The 18270-nt window shown below is 41.6% G+C and overlaps 1 protein-coding gene across 1 annotated transcript in view; it reads right to left on the bottom strand.

Moving 5' to 3' along the window:
• Positions 1 to 18270, bottom strand: part of PLCB4 (phospholipase C beta 4) — a 384913-nt gene that overhangs the window by 20008 nt on the left and 346635 nt on the right. Inside the window, exons 28-31 of the mRNA XM_034641608.1 lie at positions 11980 to 12068; positions 11187 to 11337; positions 6657 to 6706; positions 6435 to 6524 (exon numbers count right to left, since the gene is read on the bottom strand). Of these exons, the coding sequence (XP_034497499.1) occupies positions 6435 to 6524; positions 6657 to 6706; positions 11187 to 11337; positions 11980 to 12068 (380 nt within the window). The remainder of the gene's footprint in view (positions 1 to 6434; positions 6525 to 6656; positions 6707 to 11186; positions 11338 to 11979; positions 12069 to 18270) is intronic.

Raw genomic sequence — 18270 nt, 5'->3', positions numbered from 1 at the left:
GAATGGGGATGAATGTTCTTCTGCTCTCTGTATCTGGCCAACTTCCTTCATTTACTTCTTGTTCGGTCCCTATAGGCATTTAAGTTGTAATTATTCTTCTAATGTGTTATTGGGGATATTTATCCAACTTTGGGTTTTATTTGCTCTAAGGATTTGACCACATCAGACAGCTGAANCAGACAGCTGAATAGTATGCTCATTTTTACTGAAAGAAACCCCAGTTCTGGACTCCGGTGAGTCATGCATTAGGGGAGATTACTGTTGCTTCGTTCTGCTTTTGCTAGGTCTCATCTAATGGATACTTGAAAACCATTCTCCTACTTTCCATTTCAAATTGAAGAGGTGGTTCTAGAAAGTGAGAGACACACAGAAGTATGATTGCCAGCTGCACTCGCAGGGTCAAAAGCAATGGCCAATGACCATTGCCAACCGCCAAAATCTAGGCATGTTAACTAGCATCCTAATCTCATTTGGGGCTCACATGGTCATTATCCCTGACTTTTCTGCTCAGTAATCCTAAAAGCAGCTTATACACCTATTTCTGTGTTTCTCTTGCAGATGGCAGATCCTTACACACCACAATTCCTCCTCCATCCTGTAGCTAACCTACAAATTTGAAAGTAAGATTTCTTTTGCATAATACTTTTGTGTCTTAAGGCACTGGGATTTAGCTCTTGGATTCTCTGCTTCCCTGTAGGTCTAAGAAGTGGCATTATTTACCTAGGCTGATGTGTGAGAGCTGAGAGTGTCCTACAGTCATACTATGGACTAAGTAGGAGTCTCTGCTCTTAGCTGCCAACTGCCACGGTTGATGCACGGACACTGTGGTTGGGAGGATACAGCCTGAGCCAGGTTCCCTCTTCAGTAGGTTACTTTATAACCCAAGGCCTTAGGGTGGCAAATCTTAGCCCCATCTTAAGTGGCTTCAAAATTGTTATAAAGGGGTTGTAAGTTGATGTTTCACGGAAAGCCTGGGGGTATTTATTCTCATTATTGCCTGACAAGAGGTCAAAATCTGTTTTTGTAAGGAGGCCTCACCCTCCGCTTGCAGGAAGTTAGGGGGGCTGCCACTAAGGGGTTGAGGGACATAATATTCCTAAAAAAATAATTCTCAAAATGTAATGTGTGCAGGAGAGGCACTTACTTAAATTTATTTCCTAGACCTCTTCTTGGAGATTATAACTAAGTGTCAGATGCAAGAATATGCCTATTTTACAAAGCCTCCACCTCTTGGTGCAAGGATCACATGTTGAAAAAACAGTCCCAAAGGAAGCTAAGACATTTGTGCCCTGGTAGAATCATGATTGGTTTTGCAAACCTTTTTACTAAGACCATCAAGAAGATGTGAGAAAGAAAAATCACTATGGGAAAACCCAGAGGCAAGGCAGTAGAGTGGTTAGGAGCGTGAATTTCACTAGTGGGTATTTACCTAAAGAAAACACTAATTCCGAAAGATATGGACCTCTGTAGTTACAATAGCCAAGATGTGGAAGCAATGCAGGTGTCCACTGAGAGACATATGGATAAGGAAGTGTGGGGTGTGTGTGTGCGTGCACACCCATACACACACTCACATGTATATAAAAAAGAAATATTATGCAGCCATAAAAAAGGATGAGATCATGCCATTTGCAACAGCACGGATGGACCTAGAGGTATTATGGTAAGTGAAGTAACTCAGAGAAAGACAAATACCATAGGATTTCATTCATGTATGGGATCTCAAAAAACCAAAACCAAATGAATAAACAGAAAGCAGAATCAGACCTATAAATGCAGACTGATGGCTGCCAGAGGAGAAGGGAGTTGGGGGGTGGGCAAAATGGGAGAAGGGGAGTGGGAGATACAGGCTTCCAGCTATGGAATGAATAGGTCACAGGAATAAGAAGTTCAACATAAGGAATATAGTCAATGGTGTTGTAACAGCATCATATGGTGACAGATGCAGCCATTTGGGTGGTGAGCACAGCACGCGGTACAAACTTGTCAAATCCCTACGTTGCACACCTGGAACTAATTTAACATTGTATGTCAACTATACTCAAAAAAAAAAAAATCTTGAGTTCTGGAGTCAGAATTTTGATTCACATCCCAACTCTATCATTTAAAAGCTAGATGATTTAGTCAAGCTGTGTTCTTTTAAACATAAATTATCTCACCTGACAAATGGCTGGTAGAGGGTTTCCAAAAATGGACAATTCTTTCTCTCTCTGTATCCACTCTCTCCATCCCCCCACTTTGTAATGTGACTTTGTGGTTCCAACACTCATGTAAATCCTTCATCTTAGAAGATAGTTCGGATGAGACCATGTAAAGTATTAGGGAGATATTACAGACTGAAAAATCACAGAAAGTTTATAGACAGGAAGCTCTAATTATTTGAAATTATTTGTGAAACCCTTGGACAGTTAAAATAGATGAAATGCATTTTTAATAAACGGTAATAATGTGGTGAGTTGTAAAATGTGTGTGTTAGATGTAAGCAAACAAGGCCTGTTATCAGCATTAACTAGTTATATGGCTCTAGGTAAGGGACTCACCCCTCTGTATTTCATTTTATTCATTTCTAGAATGTGGACAGTGTTCCTTAGGCTTCAGGGATATTGTGAGGAGTTGAGAAAGTGCATAAAATGTGTAACACAAGGGTGCCTGGGTGGCTCAGTCGGTTAAGCGTTGGACTTTTGATTTCAGCTCAGGTCGTGATCTCAGGGTCGTGGGATTGAGCCCTGAGTTGGGCTTTGCACTGGGTATGGAGCCTACTTAAGATTCTCTCTCTTCCTCTGCCACCCCCCCCAAATGTGTAGCACAAAACTGGCATTAAATAAATGTTAGCCTTATTAGTAGTCTTACAGCAGAAACACTATAAAGCTACCCTACGACCCAGCAATTGCACTACTAGGTATTTACCCAAAGGATAGAAACATAATGATCTGAAGGGCACCTGCACCCTAATGTTTATAGCGGCAACATCCACAATAGCCAAACTATGGAAAGAGCCACATGTCCACTGAGAAATGAGAGGATAAAGAAGATGGCGTCTATATATACAATGGAATATTACTCAGCCATCAAAAATGAAATCTTACATTTGCAACGATATGGGTGGAACTAGAGGGTATTATTAATACCTAAGTAAAATAAGTCAATCAGAGAAAGACAATTATCATATGATTTCACTCGTGTAGAATTTAAGAAACAAAACAGAGGATCATAGAAGAAGGGAGGGAAAAATAAAATAAGACAAAAACAGAGAGGAAGACAAATCATAAGAGACTCCTCACTACAGGAAACAAACTGAGGGCTGCTAGAGGGGAGGTTGGTGGGGAGATGGGATAACTGGGTGATGCGCATTAAGGAGGGCACCTGAACTAATGAGCACTGGGTGTTGTATGCAACTGATGAATCACTGAACTCTATCTCTGAAACTAATAATACACTAGATGCTAATTAATTGAATAAAAAAAAGAGAAACAGGAAAAAAAACCCACAAAAAACACTACAGAATTCAGAATTCATAAATTATACTGCCAAAGCCATCTCAATAAAGTGCGTCCCCTGTGTATTTAATGTGGGAGAAGGGATTCATTCGTAAGCTCATAATCACACAGTTGTAACAGGAACTTCTGCGGTGCCTGAGGGTCTGAAAAAGCAGCTGTGGAAAGCATTGCCCTGCTCAGAAATACTCTTGAAAAGCTCTCTGAGAAGCAACAGGCAAGCACAGCGCACATTTTCCTGGGGCAATTTTCTCTGCTGTTCGACCTAAGGAATTTCGAACACTTCCTCCAAAAAACGCACACTAAAGCTGTTATGAAAGTCCACACAAATTCAGATAGTTGGATTTAGGGAGATTTAAAATCTCCTTTTAGGTATTGGTTCTACTATCAGGTGGGGCTCCAAGAAGCTCATTTGTTTTCTACAAAGGAAAGCAACATGGATTCTCTCAGCCATCCAGGATTTACTGGATATTAAACAACATGGAGACGTCCTTGCCAACAGGTGTGAAGAAATGGGATTGGCTGAATGAAGTGCAATGGTGTCTGAGGTGGAGGGGAAGATCTACAAAGACCAGCTCTAAGTTGTGTCACAGAAAAATAATTTTCCACCTATTAATGGATTGAATGTTTCTGTCTCCCCCTCTGAATTCCTATGTTGAAGCCCTCATTCCCAATGAGATGGAATGTGGAGGTGGGGCCTTTGGGGGAGTGACTAGGTCATGAGGGTAGAGTCCTCATGGATGGGATCAGTGCCCTCAAAATAAGAGACATGAGAGAAATGATAGCTCTCGCCACCAGGTGAGGACATAGCAAGGACGCTCTTTGAAATCCAGGAAGGGGGCTCTCACGGGGTACGTAACCTGCTGCACCTTGACCTTGGGACATCCAGTCTCCAGACTCTAAGAAATAAATGTTTGTTGTTTAAGTCTCCCGGTCTTTGCCAGTTTGTTACAGTGGCCCAAGCTGATGAAGACACCATCTTGCCACTTTTCTGATAAAGCCGATGGGCCCATTTGCCGACCAGAGGAAGTTTGGCCTCAAAGGTTCAGATGAGGAAATCAACAGAGAAGTCTGTAAGTTCTACAGAATCGAGGAGCACCTTTCCTTAGTAGCTGTACAGGTAACCAGTGTGTGGACATCATCCAAACTCGATGGGGATTGTCATAACATCCCATGGGCTACCACTGCATTTGATGCAACAAGGGGAACTTATCTACTTACCAAAACATCTGATGTCCTTCAGAGAATAATGCAGTAAGGGTATGGGTGCTAGACTCAGGTGGTTTGGGTTCAAATTCTGACTCTGCTGCTTTCCAAAGTGGAGACAGTAGTTCAACTGCTTAACCTCCCTTATTGTTGGTTTAATTTCACTTAAATAGGATTTGCCTTCTAGGATGGAGAGCATTAAATGAGACAATAAACGTAAAGTGCTGAGCACAGCATCTGGAAAACACTGAGCAGGCAAAAATTCTAGCCGCTATCATTGTTATTTTTATTGTTGGTCAAGTATAGGTTTCTTGGTCTTGCCTCAAGAAAATATTTAATGAGGGGGAGGCCAAAAATTGGAAGTTTCCATGGAGACAACAGGCCATGGAGATGCCTGCCTCAGTGACAAGAGATCCAAGTTGGGGGAAGGAAGATCTGGGGGACGCTGTCTTGCCATGTGGGTACCAAATCCATCTCTACAATCAAAGTCAGGTAACTTGCCTTTTCTCCCTCTTTTCTGTTACCTTTCCATATTCTAGGCTGTTGCCAATGACCAGCAAAATTGAAAGCACTGCTTTAAGCAGCTCTGTCTCCAACAGTCCCACACTTCTAAAAATCTGTGCAAGAGTCTCCCATGGGCAGTAAAAAGGAATTGCATTAAATGGACTTATTCATGAAATTTAGCAATAAATAATAGTCTGTGGAGTGACCCCTAGATCAGCAAATCTCATTATCAGTTCAATAATACAGGGACTATTACAAGGCCAAGATCAGGCCAAATTTCTCAAAGGAGCGCCAACTGTTAAATCGGGGCCAGGAGCTCCGTAGTTCAATATCTGGAGTGATTCAGGGATACACCACTCAAGTCTGGCTCTGCAGGACATGCCTTAGTTTGAGGACTCGAGTCAGAGTACAAAGAAGTGGAACGTAAGATCAGTTTAAAAGAACTCAGAAGCCCTTTAAGAAATTAAGTTTCTCTTGCTCCCGTTGCCCTGAACAGATAAACACACACGTTACCCTTCCAGCCCCCGGGCTTGTTGTGATCATCTTGGGAAGGAAAGAGGCATTACGTTCTCCCCCTTTCTCTGTGAGGAGCGATGGGGAGCCAGCTGATGCCTGAGTGTGGCGAAGTTCTCAGCCCACACGAGAACTCCTGAGGCCAGCTGCTGCTGTTCTCTTGAATTTGCAACCACCTCTTCTCATGGGCGAAAAGGAAAAACAACTCTATTTCAGAAGTAGGGCGCTGAGCAGAGTTTACATAATGGGGAAAGTGAGAAGAGCCCTCTCTCCAGGAGCTGTGGGTGAGAAGTTCAGAGCTAGCTGGTACCTCCCTCCGTGCACCGTGTGTGGCAAAAGACATGAAACCCTGGGGATCTAGGTGCCTCTAGGTTGAGACTCTGAGTTGGTCTTCAAGAGTCTGGCTATGGCCCACTATTTTAGATAAAGTCCGATTATTAAACAGTTTTTAAATGGGCGAAGCTTTGTTACACTTTTGAAAAAATTGTTAGAAATGCAGATTACAAATCAGTGACAGGCAATCCCAAATGGTTTCTGTTTTTGAATTTCACTTTACAATCAGTGAAAATGAAGGTGTCCAGTTGGCTGGTGTCAGTTTCTAAGCCATGTTTTTGCCTGTGAAGAATCCACTGGTCCATCACACAGATTAATAGCTTTTCATCAGAGAGCTAAACGTAGAAACCAAGCAAGCAAACAAAATCACACACACACCCCTACATATGGACGCTCAACACACCCTACCTTTGCATGTTTCTTCTTTAAAGAATTTAGCTCCTTCTGTTGTTTCTTTAAATGCTTCAAGTAAGCCTGTGGAAGAAACAAAGAGGGTCCCAAATCAGTTTTTTGTAGCCATGATGAATACACCTGGTGAGAAACAAAAATATTTTGGTGCCAGCAATATGTGTCACACAAGAGTGCTTGCAAAATGAGTTATTTTACCTTCATCTGCTTTAAATCTTCTATCCTCACTTGAGGGATAAGTTCGATACCTTTAAAAAAAAATGAAATCACTGTGTGTATTAAAAATTAGAGATAGCGGATAATACAAAATTCACCATTTTGAAATCTCATCCAAAGACTTTGAAGCAGCTTTACATGTAAGGTTATGGATATAAGCATCTTAATTTTTTATTACAAAGCAATTAACTAGATGCTTAATTGGCAGGCTTATCGTCTTAGGTGAGGTTCCTTAGGAGCAGAGCCTCAGCTGGAGTTCTGTGTGCACATGACTTACTGAGGGAAGGCTCTCAGGAGAAACCCGAAGGGACCGAGAGAAGCAGAATGGGGCAGAGGACGAAGCACGGTGCATTTCTAGCTGAAATCCAACCTGACCCTGCAGCGAGCTCTTCAGCATAAACGGCCATCCGAAATTGCTCTACCTCGAGGTGAGGAGACTGGGCTTTCGTAACCCCCGAACCGTCAGCCGGTGGCTTCAGAGGTGGTACAAAACCTTCCAGGCATTTCCAGGCAAGGGAACTCCCACAGTCTGAGGGCCATCCTTTGAGAAAGTGGCAGCTGCTATTTGCAATCAGCCAATACACAGAGCGGCTGGAGGGAGGGGGTGCTAACCCCACAAAGGAGATCTGATCAGGCACCACAGACTCTGTTAACGTTACTTATATCTTTGTATTTCAGGGCATATCATACCAGTCAACCACCTCCCTCTTCATTGTCATCAAAGAACAAAACATGTTTTTCTTAGCTTCTTTTACCAAATGTAGTCTTTGAACAGTAGGCTACTGGGCACAGCCATGCCTTCATCGTACAGGAAATCCTAGAATCAAACCGTTGTATAACAGGGTGCTGTCATGAGGACCCGGAGTCACACACTCAATTATCCTGCTACTGGAGTGATGCTAGGCCAGGTGTCGCCATGGCAACCAGAGTTGTAGAAGAATCCCCAAACATTTTCTGTTTGACTGCAGATTTTCATCTCAGACAAACAAGATGAATGTGTGCTCCGCACTATAACTGATTTCCATTAGACTCCCAAAACCGAGGGATGAGATATTCAAGAAAGATAGGCATGGAGTCCCCCAGGCACTTGTTTTGCACTTTTGTTCATTTTAAGAAGATGTGCACAGCTAGTGTGAGGGTGGGAAGGCAGGAAATGGAGTCACAGCTAAGAGAAATCAGCCCTGTGATCTATACCATTTATGATAGAGGCATCCAGAGAACCCGAGGTGGTTCTCTGATCTCTCAAATCTGACGTCACAAGCCAACTCCCTGCTTTACTGCCGAGAGTGAGGGGCGCTGTAGGGCAGAGATGTGAATCCTCATCTACAAAATGATCGGAGGACTGGGGTGCAAGCACGGTCCTCCAGACAGCTAACAAATATTAAGGCTTAATCCAGTCCAATGACACTTCTCTTTTGGTCTTGGTTAAAGTAAATCTTGATTAACAGGAACCTATGAAAACATGAACTTGTTTTACATTTTTTGAGAAAGACAGAAATAACTTGTAAAAATTTTTGTTCCTACAAATGATGTAGCTAGGAAACACCTACACTCTGCAGAACAGGGACTGGTACGTGCTCAATTCCCTCTGCGGGCCCACAGAAGGGTGTATAGCGGAACTTTTGGCGACTGTGGCAGTGTTCTATGTGGGAACTGTCCAACGGAGAGCCACTAGCCACGTGTGGCTCTGGGCACCTGAAACGTGGAGAGCGCAACTGAAGAGTTCAAGTGTCAATTTTAACGTTGAAATCTACACAGCCACATGTGGCTAGTGGCTATGACACTGGCCAGTGCAGTTCTACAAGATTCCCTGGTTAAGGGAAGGGTTAAGTATGGCACTTTGGGCTCCAAAGATTGTAGCTAATTAAAGTTGCACTATGTAAATTTTTTGTTTTTATTCACAAAGCTCAAAAAGAAATTGTTTGCTCTCAAGCCATCATTAGAAGGCCAACTTGGAGTTTCATTTTCTTAATTCCTTATTCTTAAGATTAAACAGAAAATCAAGCAGCACTGGTGCAGATAGTGCTGGGCTGCATGTCTAAGAGATATCATTTAGAACTTTCTTACCTCCACAGATGTGGGCAGCAAATGCTACCGGGCTCTACCCGTTTACCTTGCTTTTTCTACATTAGCCCATTCTATTGACTTCCAGTGGCCAGCACCTGCATTTCCTCACCTGAGGAAGTTACCTGAGAACTCTCTCTCCAAAACATGCGTTACCACCCTTCTGTCCATCTAGAATCATTAAGGGGATTTATCCCTCCTCCAGGGGCTCTCAACAAAAGACTGACTGTAGTTGAAGTATATGTCCCCCTGCCTCTGAGGTATGTGTCCAACACCATCCCTCATGGCGTTCCCAGGAGCACTGAGCTCCAGGTGCCTCAATGGAAACTTGGAAACACTCTGATTACTGGCTACCTTGTCTTCCTTGGGTCCCTTCCCCAAGCCCCTAAACTACTTGCATTTGAAAACTTGTCTCAGGGTCTGCTTTGGGGATGACCAAATCAAGATAGTTCTCTAGAAAGAAGCTTGCCTTTTCAAATGACACCTCTTCCCACAAATTCCACTGGAGTAGTTTATTTCTTCTCTTGACCCCTGACTCCCCAGTTCAGATAGGAGTGAGAAGAACACCTATAAACTTCCCTCTTGCACTTCTCTGCCATTCTCCTAAAAGCTACCATGCAAAAGATTGGGCCCCCCCACTTAGACCAGGTTCTGCTGAGCCTGGTTACCTCCACATGTGTCCTTCTAAATTGTACAGTCATCTGCTCCCTGAACTTCAGTATCTGGCTCATGAGAAGAATATCCATGAGAAGAATCCATTTCATGCCTTTCTACTCAAGTCAGAGCTGCATTTCAAAGCCCAGCTCAAATGGGATCTCACCCAGAAGTCTTTCTTCTGGAACACTTGCTGGAAGGGACACCCTCTCCCCTTCTGTTTCTTAGGGGTCAGCCCTCATTGACCACTGCCCGGCCTGGCTGTTGTGTGGGAGCCTGTCCTACATTACCCCTCTAGCCACATGAGGTCCCTGAAGGTGTGAAGGCATTTCTCACAGAACCTGGTACTGTCACTTAGAGTAGGCTTCCAATTTTCATGAATAAAAGGTCAAAAGGAAACAGCATGTAGAGCCTCCTTCTCAGGGTGTCTGTTGAGGAGACTGGACCGGAAATGAGAGCCTCTTGGCTTCCTCCAACGCAATCTTATTTGGAACCAGGGGTGAGACCATTCTCAACACAAACACATTCCCTTCTAGAACCAGAATCACTTCTGTCTTCTGTAAGCTGGTCACACTACCATTTTTTCAGGCCATTTAACTCACTGTAATTACTAATGTCTTTATGTACGAAAGGGCATGACACTTTAAACAACACAAGAACTTTACACGAAAACTCTCCCATTTTCTACCATCTATCTCTGTTTGAATGGCTAATGTGACTAATGTCCAGTGCTGGAATGGACTGCCCAAAGCCTGTGCTATGAGCTTGCGCATGTCTCCTGGGAGGAACAAACAGCTGCAGGCAAAGTACAACTTGGGCTACTTTTGTGCAGTCCCATTTTCTAATTTGTTTCACAAAGCTCCACATACACTTAGTATCCTGCTAAATTACTAGGCTGCCTTGGTTTGGGAAAGCCTGTCATTTCTTACCTTCAACTGCAGCACTGTGTGTGCTTAAGTGTACAAACAACATGATTCGCTAACATCAAGGGCACTGCGTTCCCATATAAATGGGAAATATACCCACTGAGTAGAAAACCGTTAGAAATTCTTATCAAAGAAGAGTGAGTTTGGTAAATGCTTCAGGATCGAGGAGGAAGCTCAAAATGTTTCATTCCCAGTGTGGGATGGGCACCATCCACTCAGAACGAATGGCTGGCCAGTAAGCATGGAAGTCAATTTTAAATGAGCAGAATGATTGTGGCCCCACATACCAGCTGAATGTTAGCACATGGGACACCTAATTCCTTGCATGACACCTCTTAGGATATCTTGTTTCATCCACAGGAAACCATATAGAATTGGCCTTCAAATGCCCATCTGATAATTTTACAAATCACGGATGCTAAGTATCTACTTATGGGGGCAATCTGTCAAGAAGGGAATCTAGAAATATATGAACAATGATGATTCTTTTGGTCCACGAGTCCACTGCCCGTACAGATGAGTGCCTGTGGGGTTATCCAGGAGAGTGTGGGGATGACTTAGTAGGTTCACTATGTGGAAATTCTTTTCATTAGGGAGCCTGAATTTAAACATGTTCTAAAACTATGGATATTGTACCCAGGGCCCTAAGTCGCAGGGGATCTAGCAGATGAGACTAATGTTGACTCCCTGTTAAACACTCGGGGAAAGTAAGCAGTCTGTCCAATCTACAAGAAACACGCTGCTCTTGAGCTTTACGGGGCAATGAAAATTGGCGTAATTAGCAATTCTAAATGCCCTCATTGAAGACTCTTCAAAAAGAGGATAAGATTGCCAGAACAGATAAGGAGCCCAAACCCCTCCCCTTTACCTTTCTTGGCTTCCACGCCAGACCCCAGCGCCGCTGTGGTGGTTGGTCTGAGCTCGGAGCTGCTCTGTGGGGTCACGTTTGCTTTGGCAGTGTTGGCTTTTCCTTTCTTGTCATTCTTAGAAGTATCACTGGGCACATCTGCTATGTCACTCTGGAGCAGAAATGTTTATGTTAACCTACATGAATGCCACGCCACCTCCCATTCAACCGTCTTGTGTTTTCTCTATTTTACTGAATGCAGTTTGAACCACTCAGCATCTCCCCTACAACTCTCTTTTAACGGATCATTGCCTGGCAGGAGAAAAGATAACATGGTTTTCTCAGGCTTGAGGCCAAGGATGAAGCCAAGGAAAAAAGATGCCACTCTTTTACAAGTAGGGTACGGTAAAGGGAACTTTAAAGACAAAGGAACAAACAAGGCAAGTGTGCACAGAAATGGCGTAAGGTTGGATGCAAGACTGGTAAATAACAGAGACACATAAATGTCAATTTCAGTAATTCACTGACTTGGGTTAGCTGGTATTCCAGTGTATCACTAAAGCATCCTGTATCTGAAACATTCCTAAAAGCATTATGGATTTCCATTTCATTTATTAAATATGTTTTCCATTTTATTTATTAAATATGCTACACTTTTACAGACCCTTGAAACTATTTTGTTGAATTGATAAATTCAATTTCAAAACCGCTCTTCAAGTTTGCTATATGAATTTATTACTTTGTCTTGCTCTTATAACCACTGACCACCAAACTACCCCAGCTTGGCTGTCCTCAGTCAACCATTGCTACTTACAGTTTCAATGCCCATAGCTCTCATTTGGTCTGCTCTCTTTTCCGTAATGGAAAGAAATTTCTTTGGATCTGATAAAGCATCCACAATATCTGAAAAAAACCAAAAAAGTCCGGGGGCTGTTGAGTCTCTGTTTTATTCTACACACCCAGGAAAATTCAGCTAATGAACAATTCATAATCCTGGACCCCTGTTATGTCTTAAGTACCTTCTCCTAGGACATAAGACAAAGTTAGGAAGGTGCAGCCAGTTACAGAAAATAAGAAATAAGTAAGGGCAAGGATCAAAGGCCAGATGACTTTCTCCTATTTTCTCTTTGGTTTTTGTCCAACTAAAGATGACAGGGTGGCAGGGTGAGCCAAGTGAATTGCCTTGGGTTCTTGACTCTTTACTTATGATCAGGTTGATTCATGCCCCAGCTGAATTTCTTCATCTGAAAATTAGGGCTGATACCACCCACTTTGAAGGGATACGATGAGTATTCAATGAGATGGTAAATGTAAAAAGTCCTTGGAACATAGTAGACACTGCCAGTATCTAAATCTTATTTTTAGATAAGAAGGCTAATACATATTTAAAGCCAATTTGGGTTCCACGGTAGTTAAAACGAAGTATTTCTCCAGCAACCTCTCAGCTACACCTTGCACTTAAAAACAGTAAAATTTCACATTTTGTATGTCATTTGAAGAGTTCCAAGTACTTTCCAGCAGAATCTCATGAAATTTTGCATTAGTTACCAATACTACAGAAGTAATATTTATTCTCATTACCTTAAAACAGTATCTAATTTACAATTTTCAAAAACTCTACGTATATCAATTTCCTCCAGTAAAATCACCCTCCTAATTATAGTTTTAAGATACTTTCTCTCAGTTGAATCTTTATCCTCTTATAGAAAATAATACATATACATGATAAACATTCAGACATACAAAATGTAAAAATCTCCTGTCCTGCCAATCCTACCTCTTATATATACTGTTATCCATTTTTTATCCTTATTAAAAACAACAACAACAAAAAAACCGAACTACAAATGGGTTCACAGTTTTCTGCACCTATTTTTTATTTTAAACTTCACATATCTTGGAGATACTTGTCAGTAATGTAGATCTATTATGTTACTTTTAAGGGTTGCTTAAATATTCCATGTTTGGAATGACTATAGTTTCTTTAACGGTGTTCCTTATAATAGACTATTAGATTACTTCCAATTCTTTGCTATTATAAAGAGTATTGCAGTGAAGATCCTGGAATGTTCAAATCTTAGAGCACACATTTGCAGTGTCCACAGTATAAACGCCTAGAAGTTAGAATGATGTGTAAGGGTATTTGTCCTTTTGGTAGGAGTATTGCCAAGTTGCCCTCAAAGAAGTTGCATCAATTTATTTTCTTCTACCAGAAGTATATGAGGAGGTCTGAATCTAGGTATCACTTAGGTCCCTAAGAACTCTTTGCCTCGTAGAGGGGAATGTGATCAAATTAGCTCTTAAATCTTGCTTAGGAAAAATGACAGATAATCATTTTTTTTGAAAGAAAGTTCTAAGAATATATTTACCTACTTTAAGTCCAAATTATGAACATTTTCAGGCATACACAGAAGTAGAGAGAAAGGTAAAAGAACCCCGGATATACTGCTGAAGTCCTAAGAGTTATAAACAGTCTGCTACATCTCCTTTATCTGTCATCCTTCCCTTTCTTTCTCTCCTCTCTCTGCTGACACATTTTGAGGCAAATTCCAGACACTATAACATTTCATTCCTAATTCTCTACGCGTCTCTAAAAAAGGGCATTTTCTTTCAGAACCAACTGCACGAGCACTATATCCAACAAAGTTGGCATTAATTCCTTACCACGAATAAATGGCCCATCTTAATATTTCCTCTATTTACAATTAATTTGTTTGAATCAAGATATAAGATATAAAGCCCATACTATGTCTCTGAGAACGAAGCCTCTTAAATTTTCTTTAATCTAGACTAGTTCCTGCTACTATTTATTTTTTGTAATTTATAGATTTGTTGAGGAGACAGATCAGGTATCCTATAAAATGTCCCACATTCTGAGTATCAGTGCTTCCTTGTTGTGTCATGTAGGCTTGACTTTCCCTTTTTATATGAAGACTCCAGTGGAGGTAGTGTGACTTCATACGGGTCCCACGCAAGCAGATAAAGCTTGATTGCCCCACTTGTCCTGGTGCTAAACTCATTGATTGGCTCAGGACTTTTAATCCATCTGTGTTGGATTCTCAGGTGCCTCCTCCTTGCATTTGTCCACACTGTCACAGGGCAAGGTGAAACTCACAGTGTGCCCACTGAACCCCCTGCCCTCTGTGGAGAAGACCTACCCAACGTTGGCCTCCCTACACACTCCCACATTGGATACACTTTGCCTTGCCTTCCCACTGATATATCTTAGTGGATGATCCCCATGGATGGCTTGTTAGGAAACAAGTACTTGCTTATCTTTAGTGATATACAATCAGGTTGAAGGTCTGGAGTGTATACGGCATTTTTCAGTGGTTACTGGTAGTCTGTTCAGTAGGAATAACAGATAACACTTTAATCACTTCCAGCTGATTATAAAACCAATAAAGCAAGACCTTAAAGTGTGAAATGACCCATAATCCTTCCAAACTAACCAAGCTACTTTCATTTTTGTACACTCTTGCGTCATTTTTTCCACATGAATACATATTTTATATGATTTAAAATTATATAATCTCTTTTCATTTATTATTAGGTTTTACCTGTATAGTTTTAAAACTTACCTTTATTGAATGAATAATGTTCCATTGAGTTTATGTACTAAACTATTCTGTACTGCTAGATATTTAGATGAACTTTCATTTTTTTTTATGAAAGATGACTTTGCAAGAAATAGGTTAGTACAGAAAGAGATCATTTCCTTTTATCAGAAAATGTGTGGTTGAGATACATAAGATAGTAACTTACATCCTTGATGAGAATTATTAACAAAATTTGTTCCTAATAAGCTTTAAAATAGTTATTTAAGAATATTTAATGGAAGGAGTGGGTACTAAGAAAATAAAGCAGAATTAAGAGGGTATAGTAAGATGAATAATGCCCTTCAACATTCATGACTGCTGGGGACCTCAGAACTCGAGCTTACTTACGAATAGGGTCTTTGCATATGTAATTAAAGACTGAGATGGCACTGGATTAGGGTAGGCTCTAAATCCAATGATTTGTGCCCTTATAAGATGAGGAGAGGGCACACAGACACAACGAGAAAAAAGGCTAGGAGATGACAAAGACCGAGAATGGAATAATGCAGCTACAAGCCAAGGAATGCTGAGGAGTGCTAGGAGCCACCAGGAGCTAGGAAGAGGCAAGGAAGGATTTCTCCAAGAGGTGCCAAATCTAGGATTTCAAACTTCTAGTCTCCAGAACTGAGAATAAATTTCTGTTGTTTCAAGTCTCCCAGTTTGTGGCAAATTTGATTACCAATGGTAACTGAGAAAAAAAAATTTTTTTTTTTTTAAAGGAGATAGAAGTTTATTTGGTACCTTGCAAGGGAGCAGTGGGCAAGGCAGCAAAGGAGAGACAGTCTGTCACTAGGCCGGTCATGAGGTGGTGGTGAGGGGCCATAGTTGTAGGGCAGAGTGAGTAGTCCATTGTTTAGTTAGGGCCTACGGCTATTTCGAAGTAGGTCGCTTAATGAGCCTGTTTGCATAAGCTGTGGGCCCTTTTGCCTTGCTCAATGTTCCATTGCTCAAGCCTGTTGCCTAAAAGCCTGAAAGGGCCTCTATATCCCCCCCTGACAGATCCACAATGACAAATCTATGGCATTTGGGTGGAGGTCTCATCTTCAGTAGCTTCTTCCTGCTGAATGAGGGGTGGAGAGATGTCCCCACTTATGGGTCAACGTTGGTGAGTTGGGAATTTATACGTAGGAACTACAAATGGCAGAGTCAACTGAATCCAAGGTAGGTAAGATACACGAATTTCCCTGAGTAGAAAGAATTATCTGTCAGCTTGGAATTATGGCAGCAAAGGAATCTTCTATTCTTGGGCATATCTTTCAAATAAAGTAGGCTTTCTCATTGTTAACAAGAAGCATCCACCAGCCCCTGGAGACCTCTCAAGGACCCATCATGGTTTGATCAAAGAATACATTGATTCCCAGAGTATTCCTCCTGTTTCCTGCAGCAATGACTTGGTCCCAGCCTTGAGAGTTGATTCTACACAGTTCAGAATGAGAAGATAGGTGCTATATTTTATAACATACAGTCACGAAACAGTATGTAAACTAGGTCATATATTGTTTTGTATCACATGGACGAACTGGTTAAGATGTTCTTATCAGCCATCTGCTGGAGGATTATGTAGATAAGAGTCTAAATTATCCATCCAAATAAGATGCTGCAGATTTATCCATTAGTTGGATAAATATCATTACTTAAATCCATCTTCAATTACCAATATTAACAATTCTAGAAGCTTTTGGAGAATTACGTTCCCAGATCCTGAAATCTTGCCTTGTTACTCGAGTTTAAATGAGATGCCTTTTTCATAGTTACACATGCCTTTAAAATTTTTCTAGTATACAACATAACTCAATATAATACTGTTTTTCATCAAACGGCAACAAAAACACACAAAGTGTAAATAAGGCTTGTTCAAACTGAATCACATGGGACAGAAAGGAGATGATGAAATGCCTTGTACAAGGCTTAGGTTACTTGAAACAGGCACTTCAATCCTGGCATTTCTGAATAATAAATTGGATACTTCTAGGACACGGGATTTGCCATGTGGTGGCAGGTGCTGGTTCTGCAGCCAGAGTAACAGATCACTGCAGAGCGCAGCAACTGGGATAGTTCCACCAAAATTTTTCAGCAAAAGGGCTCAGGATGACGGTGTTAAGGCCTGTCGTGGCTTCTTTTCTGTTGTAACTTAGTTTCTCCTCTGACCAGAGCCACAGACACCTGACTTTTAAAGAACACTTTACACACATACATATATTATACATGCACATATATTTATATGTAAATATGCTGCATATCAAAAAAGGAAACCGATTTTTAATAACTTAGTATAACCAGAGAATGAGAAGCTGTCCCTCCAATATCTCATACCTCTATGTGCTTGTATAACTCTATTAGAGAATGTTATTTTTCTTTGTCTCAGGCCAGGAAAAAGAAAATGACTCTGGCATATTCTTGGCCAAATATCTGCATATTCAAGTAAACTGGTTATCTTTCTTTGGTGCCAATAGGACATTTCATGGGGATCCGCCCCTTGTATTGGAGGAAGGCTGTGGCTAGGCAGATCCCATGTAGTTCTGCATTCCACAGGACAACCCCCTGTGGCAAGAGTGAAGTTCAGATGGTGGTCAGCATTGACTTGTGTGCTAGGCGTGTCTAGGGACAGGCCACGCTGACCACCTAACAGGGTAGAGACCTGTGCACCCAAGCCTCTGATTCTGCAGAACCCACAGGGGGAGCTGAAACCTCCTGGATGTCGAGAGGCCAAGGCACAGGCTCTGGAACCTTCTTTTTAAAATGCAACCGGTCTGCCTTTTCTCATTTGCTTCTTTCTTCTGGACTTAACAGAAGTTTTACTTATTTGTACTTAAAAAAATACCATCTATTTCTAGGTTTAGTGCCATTTCCAAAAATCTGGTCACTCTTGGTGAAGATTTTCCATGTATATTCGTTTTTTTCCTCCTCCTTCCCTCCTACCTATTCCTCCTTATTTCCATGCAGGGTTGAAAGCACAATTTAAGCATCCCCCCTGAACTGAAAAGAAGATAGCAATTCCTCAGAACAGACTTCCAGATACTTGCTGGCTTCTCAAGGGAGCTCTGTCTTTTGTTTGCTCATTTGTTTAATGGTTGTTTTTCAAGGCATTTAACTTAGGTGCCTTGGCGGTGAGCACCAACCCCGTGGCACTTAGATGGCTTGGCCCCATGTGCTTACTCTTAGCTCAGGCTCCCTCCTGTTCTCCATTCTACTGTTTCTATGTTAGCAAGAGGTAAAGGCAGCAGAAAAATTTATGTTCCCCTAATGGCTGCAAAGTGATGTTAAAAAAGATCAACGAATCCCCTAACTATGATTTTAGATGAGGTCTTTTAGCTCCTACCAAACAATTAAGCATTTCCCAAGTTGCATTTCTAAAAAAGGAAAAGATACATTAGGTGTGGTGGGGTCAAAGATCCTGTGGTCAAAGAGGACTGGGAAATGCTGATGTGTTCCCCTCTGCTCCGGCTCCACAGTAGATCCCAAGGAATGCAATCGGGAGCCTGTTTAAATTCGCCTAGCCGGGCAAC

This window comes from Ailuropoda melanoleuca, chromosome 13, assembly GCF_002007445.2.
Source record: "Ailuropoda melanoleuca isolate Jingjing chromosome 13, ASM200744v2, whole genome shotgun sequence".
Classification (NCBI taxonomy): Eukaryota; Metazoa; Chordata; class Mammalia; order Carnivora; family Ursidae; genus Ailuropoda; species Ailuropoda melanoleuca.
The sequence above is the reverse complement of the archived record's forward strand: the minus strand, read 5'-3'. Positions and strand labels throughout refer to the sequence as shown.